At 36.1% G+C, this 22,149-nt stretch overlaps 4 protein-coding genes across 4 annotated transcripts; all 4 read left to right on the top strand.

The window, feature by feature from the left end:
• Positions 1–7,078: 7,078 nt before the first annotated feature.
• On the top strand, positions 7,079–7,660 carry LOC103942041. Its single transcript, XM_009352237.3, has one exon. It carries the CDS (start codon positions 7,205–7,207, stop codon positions 7,469–7,471), a length of 267 nt encoding a protein of 88 aa, XP_009350512.1. The 5' UTR covers positions 7,079–7,204; the 3' UTR covers positions 7,472–7,660.
• Positions 7,661–10,785: 3,125 nt separating this feature from the next.
• Positions 10,786–11,273, top strand: LOC103942030. Its single transcript, XM_009352228.3, has one exon. It carries the CDS (start codon positions 10,860–10,862, stop codon positions 11,130–11,132), a length of 273 nt encoding a protein of 90 aa, XP_009350503.1. The 5' UTR covers positions 10,786–10,859; the 3' UTR covers positions 11,133–11,273.
• Positions 11,274–12,817: 1,544 nt separating this feature from the next.
• On the top strand, positions 12,818–13,349 carry LOC103942011. The gene has a single exon (XM_009352215.3). The coding sequence runs from the start codon at positions 12,842–12,844 to the stop codon at positions 13,112–13,114; it is 273 nt and encodes a 90-aa protein (XP_009350490.2). The 5' UTR covers positions 12,818–12,841; the 3' UTR covers positions 13,115–13,349.
• A 7,931-nt stretch (positions 13,350–21,280) lies between these two features.
• LOC103942971 lies at positions 21,281–21,856 on the top strand. The gene has a single exon (XM_048579117.1). The coding sequence runs from the start codon at positions 21,371–21,373 to the stop codon at positions 21,650–21,652; it is 282 nt and encodes a 93-aa protein (XP_048435074.1). The 5' UTR covers positions 21,281–21,370; the 3' UTR covers positions 21,653–21,856.
• The last annotated feature ends 293 nt before the right edge of the window (positions 21,857–22,149 follow it).

Raw genomic sequence — 22,149 nt, 5'->3', positions numbered from 1 at the left:
AAACAGAAAATTGTAATGGGTTGAATTATTGGATTGGACCGGCCCGCTTTATTTTTTGGCAGACTGAGATTTTCGTTTCACTTTATGGGTCAATAAGTATGATTTAATTACTGTAGTTTAAGTAAAGTTTCACATTGATCTTTAATTGTTGCAACCTTCACTTGTAAATGAAATGTTTTAGGTTGGATTATCGTCAATGACGAATTTGAACCATATTATTGCTAGTCCGTTTGGTGTATTGTTTGTTAAAAAAAAAAAATGTTGTGATTTAGGTTTGTAGTTTAATAATTGTGTGATTGAAGGACAATGATTTTCTTAGAGTTTTTTTTGTAAGAAGTTAGCGAATTGAGAAGCGTGTGCGTTGTGTTACGACATTGAAAAGTCAAAATTAGAGATTGCGAAAAGAAAATAAAAAACACCAACCCACCTTTACATATGTCACATAACTAGTAGCGACCAACAAAACCACAATTAAGGTATTGTCCTCAAACAACAACAATTAATAAACTATAAAGATTGAAATCCCGAGAATTGAAACTACAACTGAAAGTGAAATTTTGCTCAAACTATAGGAACTAGAATCATATTTATTTATGGGAACTTTAACGAAAAGTTTCCGTTGCAATTTACTTTAACGAAAAATCATATTTTTACACTAAAAAGTCAATTTTGGTACTATTTATTTTATCTTTTATTTTGTTCTTATCGTTAAAACTCAATATTTTCAAACCATTTTTATTAGTTTTTCTATCTATTAATGAACACATTTTTTCTATATATGTTGCTCCCACAGACGTAGACATGGCTTACATTTATTCGCCAACTGGTCATCAATATAGATAGAGAATATGGTACAAATGGCATAGTTGTTTTTGAATAAGATATATGAGAATGCATGCATGAGTACATGACATAAATTTAAGTCTATGCATTATATGTAACAAATGATACATGATGATCATGAATGGCCCAATATTGTAGCAGATAGGCTGTTGGGTTTCTACGCATGCGTTCAGAGTTCAAAATCCCCTCCTCCTCTAAATTATTATAATAATTTCGAGCTTTCTCTTCTCTTCCTAATAGTAAAAAAAAAAAAAGGATGAATGGGGTGGAGTTGTGAAATCCCGTCCTTGGATTTCACTATTTAAAATTACGCATTTCGTATGTCATATTCGTATTCGTAGTTTTGATGCGTTTGTAGTTGCGGCGTATAAATTTCTCGATAAGTAAAATGATGAAAATGCCCTTAATGAACAAAAAAGAATTTTCGAGGATGTATTTGATCCTTTCATAATTTTTCAAATTTCTTTACATATTTGGATAGTACATGTCAATAGAAACGCGTGGCAGCAAACGGTTTGTAATTTGGAGTTATTAACAAACGAAGTTAGGGGCAAAATGGTAATTTAATTATTAATCTGGAAGGCTCCATATCTGTTGGAGAGTTGATATGTGCCACGTGTGTGGTTGTGATTGGAGACAGAAGAGAGAAATGAGGGAAATGAGGGAAATAAGGGGGAAACGGCCTAATCAGAAAAGGGGAAAAGATGGGACGAGAGAGAGGGGAGAGAAGCACGAAATCACCCCTAACCCATCTTCCTTGCGACCCGACCCGGCCGGAAACCATGAAATCCGATGGTTTTCTGGCCAATTTTCGACGAATTATGCTGGGACACCTCTTAGAATCAACTCCATGACCCTTCTTCTTGATTTTACACTCAAAACTTGATGAGTTTTCACTCAATTTGGCGAAGAACGGCGACGGGTGCGCTGAGGGTCCCGTGGCGGCGATCCGCCATTCCTGAAGCAAATTTTGTCAACTACCACCACCATTAAACTTCTCTCAACCTCAGGAACAAAGCCCATGCATTGGTTGAAGCGTTAGAGTTCGTTTTGGCATCGAATCGAGGACACCCATTTCTAGGGTTTTCGGCGAATCAAGAAGTTTTCAGGCCACTTCCCGGCATAATTGGACTTTGGCCCAGGTATGAAAATTTATCCCCTCATTGAGATCTACAATTCTATAAATTTTGGTAATTTTTGGAATTAGTTGATTTTTCCGGCGAGTCGGGGCAGCCACGGCTAGTGGGCCGATTCCATATGTGACTTCCGATTAAGAAAATACCATCGTTTGAACATAGTTTTGATAAAGGCCACCACTTGATCATTATATGCATCAACGATCCGACCGTTGGATTGATACCAAACTTTAATATGTTATTATACGTGGGAATCCGATGTACGGATATCTTCCCAAATTGAATTTCTAAGTTTGTAAAACCAAACGTTGACCGCTACTTGAATTGTGATTGACGAAGATCCGACCGTTGGATCATTCTGAATTTTAGGATATTGTTCTAGAAGATAAATGAGACTCTTGGAAAATTATAGATCGGAAATCAGTGAACGGATATTCTGGATCGAGTTACGTAGAGTTATGGACCCCACCGTTGACTGAAAGTTGACTTTTGGTTAGCTTGTCTAAAACTGCCTGAAATACTAAAATTAGTATTGCTAGGGACTCGGTGAGGCTTTGCGGACTTATCTCGGCAAGTGACTTTAATACATGTGATATAGTTATTACCCTGAAAACCTCCCATGCTAGTATACTTTGTGGATACAGCATATATTTCTAAATTATGTTTTATGTTAAATAATTGTTTTTATAAAGTTTGCCATCGATCTACTTTGTGAAATGTTATGTGACTTGCCTGATTGAATTGTTTATGAATTGTGTTTTAAAATATATATTTGAAATGTTTGAGAAACGTGAGGGTTAGTAGGGGACTGATACCTTAATTTCATGAGGTTAGGTGACACTGAGTTTGCACCATGTAGCAATGGTACATGGATAGTCCTGCTTGGTTAATCCGCGATGAGGGTCCATACTATTTATGGATCATGCTTGGTTAATTCGCGATGGGTGATCCTTATGGCTATACATACGTAGGGGTGATCATGTTTGGTTAATCCGCGATGGGTGATCACTGCCTAACAGTTCGTAGGTGTGACTCTGCTTGGTTAATCCGCGATGGGGGCCACTACCTACTTGGTTACCTTCTCAGGGGTGGTCCTGCTTGGTTAATCCATGATGGGGGGTCACTACCTACTTAATTACCTTCTCAAGGGTGGTCCTGCTTAGTTAATCCGCGATGGGGGGTCACTGCCTACTTGGTTACTTTCTTCAGGGTATCTCTGCTTGGTTAATCCGCTATGAGGGGCCACTTCCTGTTTGGTTACTTATGTAGGCTTCAGCCAAACTGTGTCCCTCTAGCCCTAGTTTTTAGTGTATTTATGAACGATAGTTTTTGAGAATCTTTGTGGTTGGAATTAGAAAAGTTGTTGGATGTCTAGGTGACTTATTCGGAGTTTTCAGTGACTTGACTATGATTTCCTAAAATAAGATTTTATATTTGAAGTTTATAAATCGTGATCGATGGTCTATTTTTATTGATTCATATATGTTGTATTATTGTCACTCACACGAGCTTTGCAGCTTATCCAAGTTCTTGTTACCCGGTGCACCATTTTCGTGGTGTAGGCACTGATTGTATAGATGAAAGGTCTAAGTAGATTACAAGCAGTCGCTTAGTATTTTTGGTTTCATTAAGTGGTCCGGAACCCTATGTTGTTGGATTTCGTTGAGTGGTCCAGAACCCCTACTCTTGCTCATTTCCATAAGGCTAATCCGACCCTAGATTCGAGTGAACATGAATTTCTCACAATAGATGTTGTGTTTATAAATTAGATTTATCAATTATTACTTGGAATCCAAGTAGGGATTTATGTAGGATTCCTTTATTAAATTTTGTGAATTGAAATGTGATCTTGTTGATTGATTAACATAGTTAAATGTTAATATCGTGCATCTTTGATTCTTTGGATTGATTAATTAGAGTGATTGTCGAATGACGTTGGATATGATTGTTATTACTATGATTAGATTCGTTGACCAATGTGGATAGAGAATAATATTGTGCTTCGTTGGTTTCTTTGAGATGTTGCATGCTATAAATTGTAGTATTATGTTGAAACATAGTGATTTATAAGATGGATGAAATGGAAATCTTGATTGTCATGTGGGTTTGTTTTGTAGCCTTGAATCTAATAATTCACGCTTGTCAAGTCCCAATAATTGATTGAGGAATGTTATGCCTTCCTATTAGAACGCATTGGGATAAATGTCTGAGTTTAGTGAATGATAACTACAAATGACTTGATCTCTTCATAGGGTACGTAGACAGTCTAACACTAAGGTTATATATAGCCATAAAGTATACAAAAATTATTACGCAATTCGAATCTTGATTTATGCTTTGTACATATCTCAGAGGCGAGGTCTATTGAATATACAGATATATAATGACGTCATGTGTCGATTCTGGACGTATATCGAGATCAAGGCATGACAGGAGTGGTAGTGAATCTAGTGATTACCTTCTAAAGTAGTGAGCAAAATCCAATACTTAAAAAGGAAGTTAAAGAAAGTGTGTTAGGTGTCAATCTTATCCCGTTGCAGAGCTAAACGTGTATATGCTAATCTTCCACCCATGTGATAATATGCCTTTCTTTGCTCCAATGTCGATGGAGGGAACGTGCACCCTATTGTTTTTTAGTTTCAGTCCACAACCATTTCCTTAATTAAACACCATAGGATCATATATTGTATACGAGAAGAGGAGCATAGCTTGGGAATCCATCAAAATAAACAAGCAAAGTGAGCGGAAAAAAAAAATGGTTTTATCTGTTGATTGCTATAAATTTGAAGCGAGTACGGAAACATAATGCCAAGTGGAACACCACAGTGCTGCTCCTTGATCCTCAATGTAATTAAATATTTGAATCACTCTCAATGTCATGTGGATTACTTTCCACTCGGCTTGCTACAGATAGCAAATCATATCTTTTTTTTACTTTTTAAAAGAGGGCCAGCTGGTGGGGAGATTTTCCAATGTGACTGATCGGAACACGAGGTGGTACATCACGTGTCACTATATAAATAATGGGATATGTATTCTAAAAAGTTAATAACTTAAAAAATAAAATTTCCAACCACTTATATAAAATCACGTGGTGTACTACCCGTGTTCTAGTAATGAAAAATTTCTCCAGCTGGTGCTTTTGCTACTGCAATCCACATTTATGGGGGTTGGAAAAACTTACAAGTCATATCTAATTATTAATTAGAATTACAGTTAAACTAAATTACTCCAGTAAAATTTTGCAGCTATTATATGCTAATGACCTTTTCTCTGCCTATATATGAAACTTGGTTTCCCAAGTTCTAAGCCACACCCCAACAACTAAAACACTACTTTCATTTGAAATGATTCAATTATCAGAAGCAATGCAAGGAAGAGGAAGCACTAATAGAGATCAAGCATCTAAAGGCAAGGCATGTCGCAAGGAATTGGCCACAGATTTTTCTGGTGCTGTAAACAAGAATAGTACCAGCAGCTGTGATCATCGGTGCAGGCTTAAACAGCAGGCTGAGGAATCTCTCCGGACTGTAATGTACTTGAGTTGTTGGGGTCCTAATACATGAGAGACGATGAGTCTAAATTACTATTCCTAATTACCTACTAATATATATCTGGAAATTCAACTCCCAATTATCCTTTGTTAATTAGCGTTTAATTAGACGGTCCATGCAGATGCGGTGATATGGTCATCGATCTGTATTACTAGTCCTTTTGTTTTCTAGTGTTAATAATATGTATAGCTAATTTTGTTGGATTAATTGTATGCATCAAGATCTTGATCTTCCCTCTTTCCCCGTGCAATGTTAAATATTATGTGTTTTTTATACGAGTTGCTATTGGTACTTTAAAAATGTCATCCTGCATCTCTATGTATAAATTTTCCTTTGTACTTTTATAAAAGTGAAGTACAAAATGACCTCTTTGGCGTCTCAAAACATTTCTTTTATATCATAAAGAAAGAGAGAAAATTTTGAAAGATGATGAAATGGGATGAAACAAATGACGGTTTTTAATTTAGTTCCTTTATTTCATTACCCTCCCATGCACAAGTTTGTATTTGTCAAGAACAAAATTGCAGAGTATGACAAGGCAAGTGTTTATATAATTAGTTATTTTGCCTTAACAAAAATTACATCCCATACGTGGGCTTGAATCCAAAACTCTCTCTTTCCAAGGAAGAAAGCTCAACTGCATAGTTCTAGCATAATAAGGAGGAGATGGTATACATTACATGCACGGTATACATATAGCTATTTTAGTACTGTAACGCGATCCGTCTCTCTTCCACTTCAACCTTCTTCGTCACGGCATCATAGATGGTAGGGAACCTTATTTCAGAAGACTTGTGATGATGATTAGGCATGATTGATGTTGCCTAGCTTCTTCTAATTTTTACAAAATTTGTTAATTTATTCCAAGAATGTGGCTTTTCGGATCATGTTAAACGGGTTTTGGTTAAATTTTGGGTTTCTTGATTGAAGTAATGGCTACTAGCTTTTAGAGTTCAAAAAGTACTGATGATATATAGATGAGTTTAAATTTGTAAATAATGTGATCACCAAGTGACATTTCATTTTCATCTTAAATTGTGTGGGGATGATGTTGATTGATTCTAACAACAAATAAGTGAAGTTATGGCCGCAACTTGATCGAGCAGAGGCAAGTATAGGATTATTGAAACCGTAATTTGAAAAGGGCAAAACGGATCAAGTTGGTACGAAGCATAACGATAAGATTATTTTGTTTCCTTCTTTTCGATAAGATGAAAACGGATCCGGTACACAACGTACAGTAGCACGAAATGGGTTGTATTCGTACTTATCAGGCACGCCATACTGAACGATGGAGATAAGACCATAACCACTAGAATATACAGCAGGGATGAATGGGTGCATGATGGCATGATAGCACGCAACTGAGACAAATAAGCTGAGATCAAAATATTGGGGTCCTCCTTCGGTTACTATTTTGATCAAATTTTGCAAAAACAAGGTGCAAGACCCCTGGTTTCTTCACTGAAAACCACTGCATAATTTGTCACTTCATATGTAAAAAACTTAAAAGGACAAAGCCAGCTTCCTGAAATATACAAATCCACAGCAACTTTGTATTTTTACCTTTCTGAATCCATCTGGTTTTAGCCTCATCTTTCTCCTATATATATTCACACCCAAGAAACTAAACTAGAACTAAGCTGTTTGTTCTGTTGATTATATTTCAAGATGTGTGGAACAAGAGGAGCGTGGATAGTAGCGGCTAGCGTTGGAGCTGTTGAGGCTTTGAAAGATCAAGGTTTCGGCAGATGGAGTTACACCATGAGATCTGTTCACCAGCATGCCAAGAGCAATGTGAGATCTTTCTTGCAAGCAAAGGAACTATCGCCTTCGTCTTCTGCTATGGTTTTGAACAAACTGAAATCCGAAAAGAAGAACCAAGCAGCTGAGGATTCTCTAAGAAAAGTCATGTACCTGAGCTGCTGGGGACCTTAATTATCTTCTTTTGTATAAAGCCAACAAGCCCAATGAACAGTGTTTTTTGGTGTAAAAAATAACGAATAGTGGTAGGGGTATTTTCGTTATTTTGACAATTTGTTTTGTATAGTTTTTATTTTTATTTTTATTATTAGTACATCACTATAGGCTAGCAATAATATGATTCTATCAGTTGTTCATTAAATATTCTCTATTTTTAAACACATTCAAAACATCTTGATAGACGTGTAATGTCGGTTATAAAAAAAGGTCTTTCGTACGCGCATAATAATGTGATTAAATTAGTTGTCAAATTATTGTTTTTTTTTTTTGAACAAACGATATTGTCTATACTTAAGGGGTTTCTTCTAACATGATCTAAGATTATTCATTTACTTCCAATATTTGATTTTCTTTTTATCAATTAACGCATATAAATTTATTTAAAACGTATAAGTCGCGCATAGCACGCCGTGACGCGCGTGCATGAAGGCTAGTTGACATAAATTGGAGCTCATGGTGAATTCATCAAGTCTTAAATTTGAGGATGTACCCACTTAGATTCATTAGAAATTGAATTGAAGTTGGCACATGTGACAATCACATTGAAAATTGCTACATATCCATGTCACTAAGTTAGTATTGAATGTATATTTAATCTAAAAATTCAACACATATAAGGTATGTGTAAAAATATGAATGACAAAGTCTCAGAGATGATGGACTAAATAATGTGTCGCCAATAAGAAATAAGCATGTTAATCAACACTTAGGTAATGCTAGGTAAACCAAATTTATAAACTAAACTTACAAACTAAATAATGTGTCAACAATAAGAAATAAACACGTTAATCAACACTTAAGTAATTTTCCAATTATCAACTTCCATATCATTTAGTTTATAAAATTTAATCTACACATTTAGTCTCCCTAGCATTACTCTTATTTTTAATATTGGTGAATTGTCACATGAACAATAATTCACTTAGTATAACAGTGTAGTGATATTTCTTTTCACTTGTAAACAAGAGGTCTTAAGTTTGACGCTTGTGAATTGCGACATTAATACTTAATTAGGCTAGCTCATTGTGTGGTTTAGGTATATCATTAAAAAAACATATGGACAAAACAATTATGATGACGTGGAGCGCGTGTGACCGCTGGACTTCGCCCAAAATTGAGTTTCCATCGTAAATTTAGTTAGTAACATAGAGAGTTGGCCAATTTACTTGCAAGCTCATGTAAGGACCCTCCACGTAATTTCCACTTTAAAAAATAGATAAAAATGCAACTTATTTTGTGATACTAAAGAAGTTTTTAAACTAATAATTACATAATTAAGAATTAATTGGAGTTTGATAATGAGAAGAAGATAAAATGCGGTTAGTTCATCATCAATCTTGAGCAGAGTTACAAAATACGAGTTAGGTTATGGTTAGATTAAGGCCATGTTTATGCACACGTAATCGGAATGAAAATAAGGAATCCGATTCTAATTACGGATAATTCTTGTGTTTACTACGATTTGGAGGAATCAATAGCATATGGGACCCACACAAAAAATGGAATTCAATTCCTGAAATTGGAGGAATTGGACTCCCTCCATGGGTGAGGTATTTGGATTTCTGGATGGTGAAGGAATCAGGAATGCATTTTTTTCTTCCTATTATGCCCTCATTCACATTATGCACAACTCCATGCATATGTCGAAGAGAAGAAACTACAATTTTGAGCGAGAAATTTTAAATATTAAAGTACATACTTAAAATTATTAAAAAAATAAACAAAAACATTTTAATGTGTTTATGAAATAAAAAAGCAATTTAATTTTTTTCTTACTATTATATATTATATCAAATTTTATTAGAAAAAGTGTATAAAATATTTGATTCGGGACAAGCGTATTTTAGTAATCATATTGGTTTATATTCCGATTATGCTGAATTAGTAAACAGTTTTATGGAATTAGTGTCATTTCTATTCCGATTCCATAACATTTAAGTAAACAACTTCAATAGGAATACGATTCTGACTCCTCCTCATTCCAATTCCTCCTATTTTCATTACGGTTACGTAAACAGATGCGAGAAATTAAAAGATATCCAAATTTTGTTGGAGGAAATGACCTCAAAATATCTACAATGGGCATTACATGAGTGAAAATTTTTTTTTTTTGTGTGTGTAAGAAATGCGTCTGCTATTCTTTGAAGCTTGACTAGAAGAAATTGTCCTTAAAATGTTGTCTTGTGCAAGTCACGTTGTTAACCTGAATGGAATTTTGAGTGAAAATTGGATTCAGGTAGCAACATTGTCAAAAGTTATTTTAGCCTAGATCGTCAAACGTAATCTAGTGGTAGAGGCACAAAAGTGAAAAAAATTCAGGTAGCAAAAAAATAAAAAATAAAAAATAAAATAAAATTAAGGCGCCATATGCTTGCAAGTTTTTTCAAAAGAAATTTGGAAGTAATGATCTGAAAATAATAGAATATATATAAGGCATCTCAAAATCCATATATATATATATCATATCTAGTAATACTACAGAGACCAATTATTTTAATCGTGTGTGTGTGTGTAATATATATATATATATATATATATATATATATATATATATATATATATATCATATCAAGTAATATTACAGAGATCAATTATTTTAATCAAGTTTTATAAATTATTTATGACGTGGTTATCAATGATTGAATTATTACTTAAATGTTGATTAACATGCATGTTTTATATTGTTAATACATCACATGGTTCACATTAGAATATTAATATACAACATTACTCATATCATATATTTATCTGGTCTATTTTCTCTCCCTAGCTTCTCTATATTTTATAATGTATGAGTTTGTTTTGTAATTTTCTTTTTTCTCAGTAATAAAAAACAAAAATTTGAGTTCCTTGGTAATCAGTAGAATAGCTTGTCTTGATCTACGGCATACGTATGTAATTTTCCCCAAAAAATCATACATAGGATAAGTTAGACACGTATGATTTAATAATCGGTGGAGGATCTTCTTTAAGATTTGTATCATCTTTAAAAAAAGAAGGTTAGCTTGTCAAACAATGTGACAATTTCCACGCATACAATCCTTCCCATACTTGAGGCTTAAATGGTTTTTATAAGCAAAACCGTATGCTCATTTGTAATCCAGTGGGCAGTGTGTGTCATTTCCTCCACCCAGCCGAATTTTGTCTCCATCAATGATTGTGACAAAAGAAAACAAATACCATCGGCTCTACACTCTCTAAACGCCCCTAGTTTTGGTGACAAGGCCCACCGTCTGTAATCCCCCTATATAAAGAGCACTTGGTGCTCATCTTGTTCATCAAACGCTTAAAACATTCACAATCACTACTACAGGAGTTCAGAAGATCAAAGAGAAAAGAAATCATGAGTTCATCAAGTGCGAGCAAGGCTATAGTGGCAGCAAGTGTTGGAGTTGTAGAGGCACTCAAGGACCAAGGGATTTGCAGATGGAACTCTGCTTTGAGATATGCAGGCCAGCAAGCCAAGAGCCAAGTGAGATCATTTTCTCAGGCCAACAACAAACTCTCTTCTCCTTCTGCTTCAGCTCTGAATAAAGTGAGAGATGAGAAGCTCAAGAAATCAGAGGAGTCTTTGAGGACGGTCATGTTTTTGAGCTGCTGGGGTCCCAACAACTAATTGAATGATTCATTCACAAAAACAAGAGCAAAGATTAGGGTTGTAAATTACGGCAACTAATGATGTTTGCTTGGGCCTAATTGATGTAAATTTTGTTTCGTTGTAACAATTACCATATAGAACAGAAATTGTTGCTGAGAATTTCTACCTTGATCTCTTTTATTTTTTCATCCTTAGCCAGTAGTTTTTTTTTTTTGAAGTTCTCGATGGATTCATTTCATTTCAAAAACAGAGTTACAAGGCCCTACATCAATTACAAAACAGCTTCGTCAAACAGTAAAATTGAGATGAGGTCCGGAGGTTTCTCAAACCCGTTACATGACGAACTTGAAGTAAAGGCAAACTGTGAAAGGCGATGAGCAATACCATTGGCTTGGTGACGAACATGGTAGCATAAGCTCTAGTGGTTGAAGACAGGATCACACGCGAGTCTTCAAATAAGAGTCCAATGTCGGACAAATAATTGAAAGAATTATGTAGAAGCGTCACAATCTGGAATGAATCACTCTCGAGGATATTGTTTTGAAAACCCCCTAGCTTTAAGGAAATGGGCAGGAGGGCGGGACCACCTATGAGTGACTTGGGGACGAGTAGCGAGTCTCAGGGGGAAGCGGGGAAAGCAAATCTCTCGAACTCTTGCCACCAAGAGAGACCCCGAGCAGCGATGATGTCAGGAGAGTCCATACAGTCATTCCAGAGACGGTTATTTCGTGCACCCCAGATTGCCCAAAGCACCATTAAACCAAGAGCAAAGTTCGATGGATTAAGGTAAGAAGTCCACTTCAGAATCCAATCCAACATCGAGAGGACATAAGGCGGAGAAGGAGGGATACCAATCGGAGTAGCAAGCCAGACACATTTAGCAAAGGCACAATCGCGGATAAGGTGAATTGTAGACTCACCCAGGATTCCGCAGAGGACACACTTAGTGATGGAGTTTTGAGCTCCTATTATCCCACATCGTGAAACAACAATTTTTCAAAAGCCTTTATATAGGTCAAGTCCTTTTAGTTGGCAATTAGGGGTTGGACGATTTGGATTAAGTTTGTTTTCGTACTTACTTTCTTAGATATTTATTTATAAGAAGGGTGGTGCTAGCCATACATCAATTTTTACCTCTTGTACACTCTCTTAATTTTTGAACGTTGGATTGAATGAATAAAAAAGATTAATGAACAAAAACTTCTTAATTTCTGACCGTTGGATCGAATGAATAAAAAAGATTAATGAATAAAAACTAATAAGAGTGAGTAGAAGTTAAAAATGGATGTATGTATAACACTATTTAGAAAAATGAAATCTAAAATCTTTGAAATCTGAGTTAATTAATTTTTATCCCAAAAAAATATTGGATAAAGTTGTTTAGCTGAATAGATTATATTGTCTTGGAAACAATTTGACAATTTCCCACTAGAACAAACAAAAGCAAGTGGTGTTTCCTCCCATACCTGAGGCTAAGGTGGGTTTTATAAGGAAAACCGTGTGCTCATTTGTATAGTTAGTGGCAATGAGTGTGACAAAAAGAGAAGAAAAGAAATATATACCTTTGGCTTTACGCTCTCTAAACCGCCTCTAGTTATTGGTGGAAAGGCCCACCCTTTCTAATACCTATATAAAAAGCACTTCATGCTCATCTCCTTCATCAAACACTTAACATTCACAATCACTACCAAAAGAATTCAGAATACCCAAAGGAGCGAAAAGAAATCATGAGTTCATCAAGTGCAAGCAGGGCTATAGTGGCAGCAAGTGTTGGAGTTGTGGAGGCACTCAAGGACCAAGGGATTTGCAGATGGAACTCTGCTTTGAGATATGCAGGCCAACAAGCCAAGAGCCAAGTGAGGTCCTTTTCTCAGGCCAACAACAAGCTCTCTTCTCGTTCTGCTTCAGTTCTGAGTAAAGTGAGAGATGAGAAGATGAAGAAATCAGAGGAGTCTTTGAGGACGGTCATGTACCTCAGCTGCTGGGGTCCCAACAACTAACCCAATTATTCATTCACAGAAACAAGAGCAAATTAAGATTGCATGTTTTTGTGTAAGCGCTTGCTGATGGAACACCCCATGAAGGGGTCCTTGAGTTATTAGCAAAGGCTATCGTTTGGGATCGTAAGTGGCAGGCAATTGATGTCTGCTAGGTCCTGGCAAATTGATGTAAATTTTGTTATGTTATGACACTTGCCATGTAAATTAAACATATAAATCTGAGAATTGCTGATCACTATTGAGTTGAATTTTTTTTATTTTCACAACGGTACATTTGAAGAAGGGCTCTTATGGAATTTGAAGTTTAAATATTGCCCCCACAAAAAATGGTGCTATGATGGATTGACATGTTGCTGAACGTAGTTAGGTGATTTTCAAATTTGAGACAAAATTGTTTGTATCTCGTTTTCTCCAATGTGGCTGCCTCCGTGGTCGCTTGCAAGACGTTCAACCATTCCAAAAGAGTGATTAATTGATTCAAAGACTTAGCAAATCCAACCATACCAAAATAAAAGGGAGCAAAAACATTCCATTAGGCCAAAAGAACAGAAATAGAAACAGTCTGAAATAGGACAGAAGATTAGCCGCGATTATAGGGTTGTTCAAGATCCCTTTCAAACCGCCCAAACCGACTGAACGAATCTGATTCAGTCGGATTTTGGTTTAGAAATTTGGTCTCTCTCACATTACTCTTATTTGTTTAATGGTTTTATCCCTTGTAGGCATTTAGTATGACTCTCAAACCTAAATATTTTCTATGAATCGTTCTTCTAAATTTACGAAAATTGTTGGGAGGAAGAATCTCACATCGAAAAATAATAGACCTTGTATGTGCTTATGAAAAATTGAGCTAACTCCCAAATTAGTAATTAAATTTATGATAAAAATCCTAGCTTCTTTTAAAAATGACATCTCTAATTCTTAAAACAAAAAACCGAGTCACCGTTTTAGCTCCATAAATTAAAACAAGGAGTGAGGATCCCAGGGATCCTTAAATCAAATCTGTTTATCGTACATTGTGCAATCAGAAATCATTGTAAATTTTTTATTTAAAATTTAATATAAATAGTACCTTACAAAAACTATCAGCACGATATACGATGAATGAATGTAATTGAAAGATCCCCGGAATCATCACAAAGAGAATTCGGCAAGGATCCCCTCTCTAAAACAAGTCGTATCTACTCCCATACTTGGGACTTAAATGGATTTTTTTAAAGGAAAACCGTGTGTTTTTGCTTGGTCCTACCCAACCTAACTTTGTCTTCTCTGTTAATGAGTGTGAGTGTGACCAGCTAAGAGCAGTTCCACCATGAGAAGGGCCCCAGGGCTATTCACTATTTAATCCACCTAGTGAATAGTAACTACCCTTAATAAATAGTAAATGTCTTTTGCATCTTCACCCTTACACTTGAACAGCCCTAGCAATAGGTAATAAAATAATAGTATTTTTTTTATTTATAAAATAATACTAAATAATTTAATTTGTAATTTCAAATAAGATTTTTAATCGTTCTCCTTACGTCACGTGTCATTATCCAAAAAGGTAATTATTCGTGATGGATTTCGATAAGATTTTTATCCAATGTCATCGTGCCACGTGTCGTTATCTTTTCAAAAACGTTGAAGATAGATTTCCGATAAGATTTTTAACCAATCACGTCACGCAACGTGTCACAATTTGTTTACAATCTTTGAGGATATATCTCAGTTAGATTTTTAACGAATGACGGCATGTCACGTGACATTATCTACAACATAATCCTTTCTGAATCCTCCATATAATCCACCATCCATCCTCAGAAATCTCATACCAATTGTCTCAAGATCTCTATCATTATTCATAGTTTTTGCTTCATTCTTCACCAAAATCAAAATATGTATTTTTGAAATCCCGTTCCCGGATTACATTGTTATAATCTACGTATTTGTATTATTGAGATTTTATAGTATTTTTCAAGAAAGTATACTAATTTATTTGAAACTAGATTTCAATTAAACTAGTTACGAAAAGTCAAGTTTGGAAAATCATTATTTACTCGTGGACCTTTTGAAGTCACAAGTAACATTTTCGAATGGATCTCGAGCCCACGAACGCATAAGCGAAAGCCGTTTGCAAGTCCAAATTATAATGGTATAGTTACAGACGTTTGAAATTGTGAACTATAGATTGTGGGAATTATTTAATTTCCGCGTGTGGGTTAAAGGTTAAGTTAGTTTAATAAAAAGGGAACCAATCAGATTTTTAAGAAAGGGGAAACAGCCCAATCATAGGAGGGCAAGGAGAGGGAAGGGAGTGAGACCCGAGTTGGGTCATTTTTACCCGCAAAACTCCAATTTTGACCCGGCCATATCTCCTTCATCCGAACTCTGTTTTGGGTGATCTTGGTGTCCATGGAAAGCCCTTGATGAGCCCTACATCCTTGTAGTGTTAGATTTCCCAATTTCTTTTTCATTTTTCCAGTTCGAAGCCACAAACCCACAGGTGTTCCGGCAGCTTTATCCCTTTTCCTGGTGGCTCCGGCAAGTTTCACCATCCATGACCACCACCAAAAGACTCCCCTCAACCCCAGGAACAAAGTCCAAGTGGTTTTGGAGGCATTGGAGTCGATTGGAAGCCAAATTCGAAGCACACCGGCGGTTCGTGGCCAGTTTGGGGTGTTTTCCGGCCAAATTGGCCTTGGCCGCAGGTATAACGTTTATTTTACTCATTGAGATCTTCATTCTTGTAAATTTTGGCAATTTTTAGAAATAGTTGGATTTTTCCGGTGAGTCAAAGCGGCCGATCGCCACCCACGGCGGCGCGTGGCCCGGGGGCCGTCGATGTCATTCTTAGGCTAAATTAGATGTCTTGAGCTCAATTTTGGTAATTGTATGACATAAGTTGATAGTTGGAACCTAAATTTTCTACGATACGTTAATTGGTAAAAGGGTGAATCGACGATCCGACCGTTGGAACGTCACCAAACTTTAACATTTGTGATATGGTTATTAACTTAATTTCGTATATTAGTATCATTTGCGAATATGAATTGGTATTATAATTATGATTTCTATTGAAATGTGAATTTTATACATATATATATATATATATGTGTGTGTGTGTGTGTGTGTGTGTGTGTGTGTGTGGGTGTGTTTGATTAAATTTTTAATAATGCGAATGATAATTATGATGAATGTTATGACAATTATAGGATCTAAATATTGTTTGATAATCATTTGGATATGCTTGCCAACTGAATACCTATGTGAACTTGGCATTACTACCTAGCATGAGATGAAGATGGAAGTCAGGAGATGAGTTGGGTGTTCTATTAGATTTTTAGTAGAATTAGTAATTAAGGGAATTCCTTGTGTTGTGCTCCATATAGTTGGATGGTGGTTGATATGTGGAATCAATAGCAGGTATACGTATAATTATGTTGAATGTGTGATGATGAGATTGCACCATATAGTTGTGGTACATGGATGGTCCTGCTTGGTATATCCGTGATGGGGACCATATGTATTCAGGAGTGATCATGCTTGGTATATCCGTTATAGGTGATCATTGCCTGCACGACGAGTTTATGCCTATGGTCTTGCTTGGTATATCCACGATAGGGGACCATACGCATTCTAGAGGTGATGATGATTGGTTGTACATGGTACATTTTTAGGCGATCATACTCAGTTTGGTTCCGTTAAGTGGTCCGGAACCCGAGGTTGTTGAATTTAGTGGAGTGGCCTAAAATCCCATTGTTTGGAGAAGTAGGCTTGGCCTAACTATGTAACTCTAGCCTTAGTTATATATATATATATATATATTTGTGTCAATGGTTTTGAGAGTATTGTGAATTGAGTTAGAAAAGATGTTGGACGTCTGAGTGACTCATTCGGGATTTTTCATGATTCGATTATAATTTCATAAGGTATGAATTTAGAAGATATGGGAATGATTGTTATTACTTTGATCAATTAATTAATTAATGTGGCTAGAGAATGGTTTTGTGTTTCGTCGGTTCTTAAATATGATATATGTTGTGAATTGTGATATCATGATGAGACATAATGATTTATATGTTGGATGTGAGCGAAATCATGTTTTCATGGGGGTTGGTTATGTAGCTTGAATCCAGGAATTACATGTTGTCAGGTTATAATAAATGATTGAGGAATGTTATGCTTATCTGGTTGAACTTAGTAGAATAAATGTCTGGTTTTGTGCAAATGAACTATGAATGGCTTAATCCCTATTGAAGGGTATATAGACAGTCTAACGAGAAGGTTAGATGCAGCCATAAGGTAAACGAAAGATTTCTTTGCAATTTGATTCTCGAATTATGATTGCCATATTCCTAAGACAGGGTATGTGAGTTATACGAGTATTTGGGTAACGTCAAGTATCGAGTCTGGACGTATGTCGGGATCAGAGCGTGACAATATTATTATTCATAGTTTATGCGTCTTTCTTACAATGTTTTCTTCTTCAAGGATGATGTGGGAAATCGATTAGCAAGAGGAAGAATTGTTTAACCAATCAGAATGAATGTACAATCTCCAGGTGGCCCAAAATGAGATGGAAGATGATGAGGAGCGTAGAAGGAAAGATGACGAAGCAAGAATGGCCAGAACCTCACATTCTCGTCGAGTCATCCAAGCTATGGCTCAAATCTGCAGGCCCAACCGTTTCGCAAACCTTGATAAAAGTAGGCAATGACGAGGTACGGAACTCTTGGACGATTATTTTGTCCGTAACAGTGTATTCCCTGATACGTACTTTAGACATCGTTATAGAATGGAACGACATTTGTTCAACAAAATCATGATTTTTGTTTGCAACCATGATTCTTACTTTGTGCAAAAGAATTATGTTTTTGGTGTTATAGGTCTCATTCTTGAGCAAAAAATTATTGCTGCCTTGTGGATGCTTGCATATGGAGCATCTGCAGACCAAGTGGATAAGATAACGAGGATGGGGAAATCAACTATTCTTAAGTCCCTGATGAGGTTTTGCAGAGCAATCGAATCTATCTACATCGCAAAGTACCTCCGGAGACCTTCTGAGATGGACTTGCAAAGGCTTTTGAAGAAGGGCGAGATGCAAGGTTTTCTTAGGATGATTGGAAGTACCGACTGTATGCACTAATCCTGGAAAAATTGTCCAAGTGCATGGAAAGGCGCTTATGGGGACAGAAAATAAGCAAAAAGTATCATTTTGGAGGCAATGGTATCTTTTGATATATGGATTTGACACGCCTTTTTCGGTGTTCCGGAAGCTCAAAATGACCTCAATGTCCTTGCCCCAATCCCCAGTGTTCAACGATGTCCTACAAGGAAAGGCACCAAAAGTCAAGTACTGGGTCAACGGACATAAGTATGATGGGCTATACTACCTAGCAGACAACATTTACCCAAGGTGGTCATCGTTTGTCAAAATAGTGCCACGTTCGTAAAGTGCAAAGGAAAAACACTTTGCAAGCTATCAAGAGGGGTGCAAGAAGGATGTGGAGCGTTATTTTGGTATCCTCCAAGCTCGCTGGGCGATTGTTAGGGGTGCTGCCAGAATGTTTAATTTAGAGTCGCTCCAATCCATCATGATGACGTGCATCATTCTGCACAACATGATTGTGGAAGATGAGTACGATTATGATGCCGTTGATGAATATGAGCTAGACACGATGAACAAGTCCAAAATACAAATATATTGTGCTCATGACGCCACCGAAAAACCCGTGCAACATAAGCCATTAGAAATGGATGAATGTTACAATGAAAGGCTCATTCAACAATATACTACACTTCAAATGCCATATATGCACAATGCCCGACAAATTGACTTGATAGAGCGCTAATGGGAATTGAAACATGCTCAAGATACTTAAGTTCATTTAGTGTGTTTGTTTTTATTTGGTGTGTTTATTTAATTTTATTTGCTGTGTTTTTTTAGTTCATTTAGTGAGTTTTTTATTATTTGGTATGTTTATGTAATTTATTTGGTGTGTTTATGTCATTTGAATAAAGATTCTCTTAGTATAAATAAATTACCAAATTAAATAAATTTACTCTCACTTTAAATAAAGTGCTAAATTCAATAAATTGAAAACAACATAAAGTACTTTATTCAATAAATAATAAATTACAATCCAAAGTGATTGGAAAATTATGGGCTCCGATTACTAAAAGTACTACTATATTCATCATCACTTAACCAATTTGTGGTGCTAGGATGATCTTCTCTTGTCATGCTAGGACCATCTCTTCTTGCTCTCGCTTCTCTTGCAAGCCTTCTTCGCGCCACGTCCGCTTTCTCCGACTTCCAAAAATATTTAGAATTTGGAGACTTCCCTTCTAAAGGCGTGTTTATAATGTCACGATCTCGTTGAGCCATTCTTTCTTCTCTAACATGTTCCCTTTCTTGCCTAAGTAGCTCTCTTTCTCTTTTATTAGCTTGAAATGCTCTCTCAACAGTTATAGCTTTTGCCTCCTCTCTAGCCTTATCAGCCTCAAATTTCGCCATTTCCATCGCCAAAGTCAATTCACCTTAGCGAGCAAGTTCTTCCATATACTTTGCATAATCATTCTTGGAAGCACTCTTTTTTCTCTTTGAAGTCTTCTTACCTTGAGGCCTAATTGGATAACTGGTCGACCCTGATGATTGTTCAGGGGGGTGTTTCGGGCACTTCTTCTGCATCATCTTCATGAATATGCAAGGCATGATCGGGTGTAGAGTGTAGAGGGGTGATGTTTATGAAAACTTCAAGATCGACAGGCACAACTCTGAATTTAGGACAATCTTTGACAATATTCCAACATTCCCACCAGTTGAATGATTTGTTTTAGCTTTTGGTTTTGGCATTATACCAAGCTTGTGCTTGAAGTTTCTACGCAATGCGGGAGAAGAAATCATTATAATGAAAGTAGGTAACAAATAAATAATACAAACAAATAATTATAATCAAAGCAACTAACAAGTAAATAATACAAACAAATAATTATAATCAAAGTAGCTAACAAATAAATAATACAAACAAATAATTATAATGTAAATTTGGGTATAGTACCAACAAATAAATAATATATTGTTACCTGATCCGCTAAATTTTCCCCACTTCGAAGATTACTACTAGCTTGTGCCAAGGCGTCTCTCCACGTACTAAACAATTGGCTAAGTAATTTCCAACAACTGGACATCGATTCTTTGGTTCTTTTCCCGCCAATTTTCTCAAGAAAATTGGTATGAATAAGACTCCATATTTCTCGCAACTGAATCTCATTACCCGTAATCAGATCATGAATAACTTCAACCCAGCTAGTACACAACGCAACATCTTCAAAAAGCGTCCAATTCATACATGCATCAGTAGTCATTTTGTTGGTAAAAAATTGGATTGAAACTTTGAGAGAAAGATCGGAATGTGGTTGAAAGTAGTTGAAAAAATATGAAATTATGGTTTAAGGTAGAAGATAATGAGAAGGTATTTATAGAAAAATAAAACCATTTTTTTTTTGGATTTTTATTAATTTTTTACATTTTTTTTAAATTTTTTATTCACCTAATTAATCTCTGTGGTTGGATTAAAAAAAAAATTGAATTCCAACACTCCAGATTGTGCCACGTGGCACAACGGTAATATTTCAAAATTATAAACTGTTTTTTTTTTAATTTATAAAGGCAAATAACGTGGACCGTTGATCTTAGATCCAATGGTCCACAAATTGTTGCCGTTGAAATCCAACGGACAAGGGGAAGCCATGTGGCCTCCCAACAGTAACATTTTCAAAGTGCGTCGCAGGCCCTAGCTTCTGAAATCCTGTCGGACGACGCACGCCAACCTATGCTTGAAGCCCACACGCCTAACAGAAAAAATATAAAAAAAGTTGCATCACGTTGCCTTTGGGCTCTTGGGCTGGCAACTCGTGCCAGGCCTCTCCCTCGGGCCCACTCAGGCTCCATTGCCAGCACACACTGGAACAAGTCGCTCGAGCTATCTAGCCCTATTCCAACGCCAGTCCACCAAGCAATAGCTCACAATGGAATTGCTCTAAGTAAAACATTGGCTTAATTCCCATGGTTTTTCCCACATTTTATGGGCTTCCACTTTCCTCCTACATTCATGAACTTAGTTGAACTGTCACTCCCTTCATATAAAAGCAACACCCACTCACCATTTTCTTCATCAAATCAAAATTCAAACACATCAAACAAACATCAGTTTTCATTACTTGCAATTTTCCATCAAGAGTTTTGTTTTAAAAATATATACAGAAGAAAATATGACTATTTCATCAGCAGCAGCAAGGAGAGGTTGGGTAGTGGCAGCAAGTGTTGGAGTTGTGGAGGCCTTGAAAGACCAGGGGATCTGCAGGTGGAATTATACTATGAGATTACTGCAGCAGCATGTCAAGAACCAACTTGGGTCGTTTTCTCAGGCCAACAAGTTCTCTTCCTCATCTTATGCTTTGGTCTCAACTAAAGTTAGACAAGATGAGAAGATAAAGCAGTCTGAGGAGTCTCTCAGGAAAGTCATGTACCTCAGCTGCTGGGGTCCCAATTGATCATTCATCCAGCCACTCTCTCAATTTTGATACGCAAGAAATCGTTGGCCATGGTTGAACAAATTGTAGACTGTAGCCTGAATGGAATTTGTAATTTTTCACAACAAATTGATTGTTAATTTTAGATCTCTGAATTTTCTGTATGTATATACAATTAATGTATGAGAACTAATTCATCATGTGATCAACATTAACATTAGCCTCTTTTTCTCTCTTTGCTTTGGTCCATGGACTATTTGTATGCCCTTCCCTTCCAATTTCACTGGTGAACAAAAAAATTTTAATCGACTTTGCAGTCAACAAGTCCCCCTCTACCAAATTCCTTACATTCAACTAGTTTCTTCTTATGAATGAGGATATAATTACTGTGTTGATTTATTACCATCAAAATTACTCATTTGCCAAATATGGAAGTTATCTATTTTTTCTGTGGTTCATGCACTTAAAGATTCAAGTAGCTAGAATTTGTATATATATATAAAAAAAAAAAAACCTAG

The sequence above is a fragment of a genome, unplaced genomic scaffold (genome assembly GCF_019419815.1).
Source record: "Pyrus x bretschneideri cultivar Hongxiangsu unplaced genomic scaffold, Pyrus_bretschneideri_v1 Contig13, whole genome shotgun sequence".
In the NCBI taxonomy this organism is placed as follows: Eukaryota; Viridiplantae; Streptophyta; class Magnoliopsida; order Rosales; family Rosaceae; genus Pyrus; species Pyrus x bretschneideri.
This window is presented reverse-complemented; position numbering and strand designations above follow the sequence as displayed.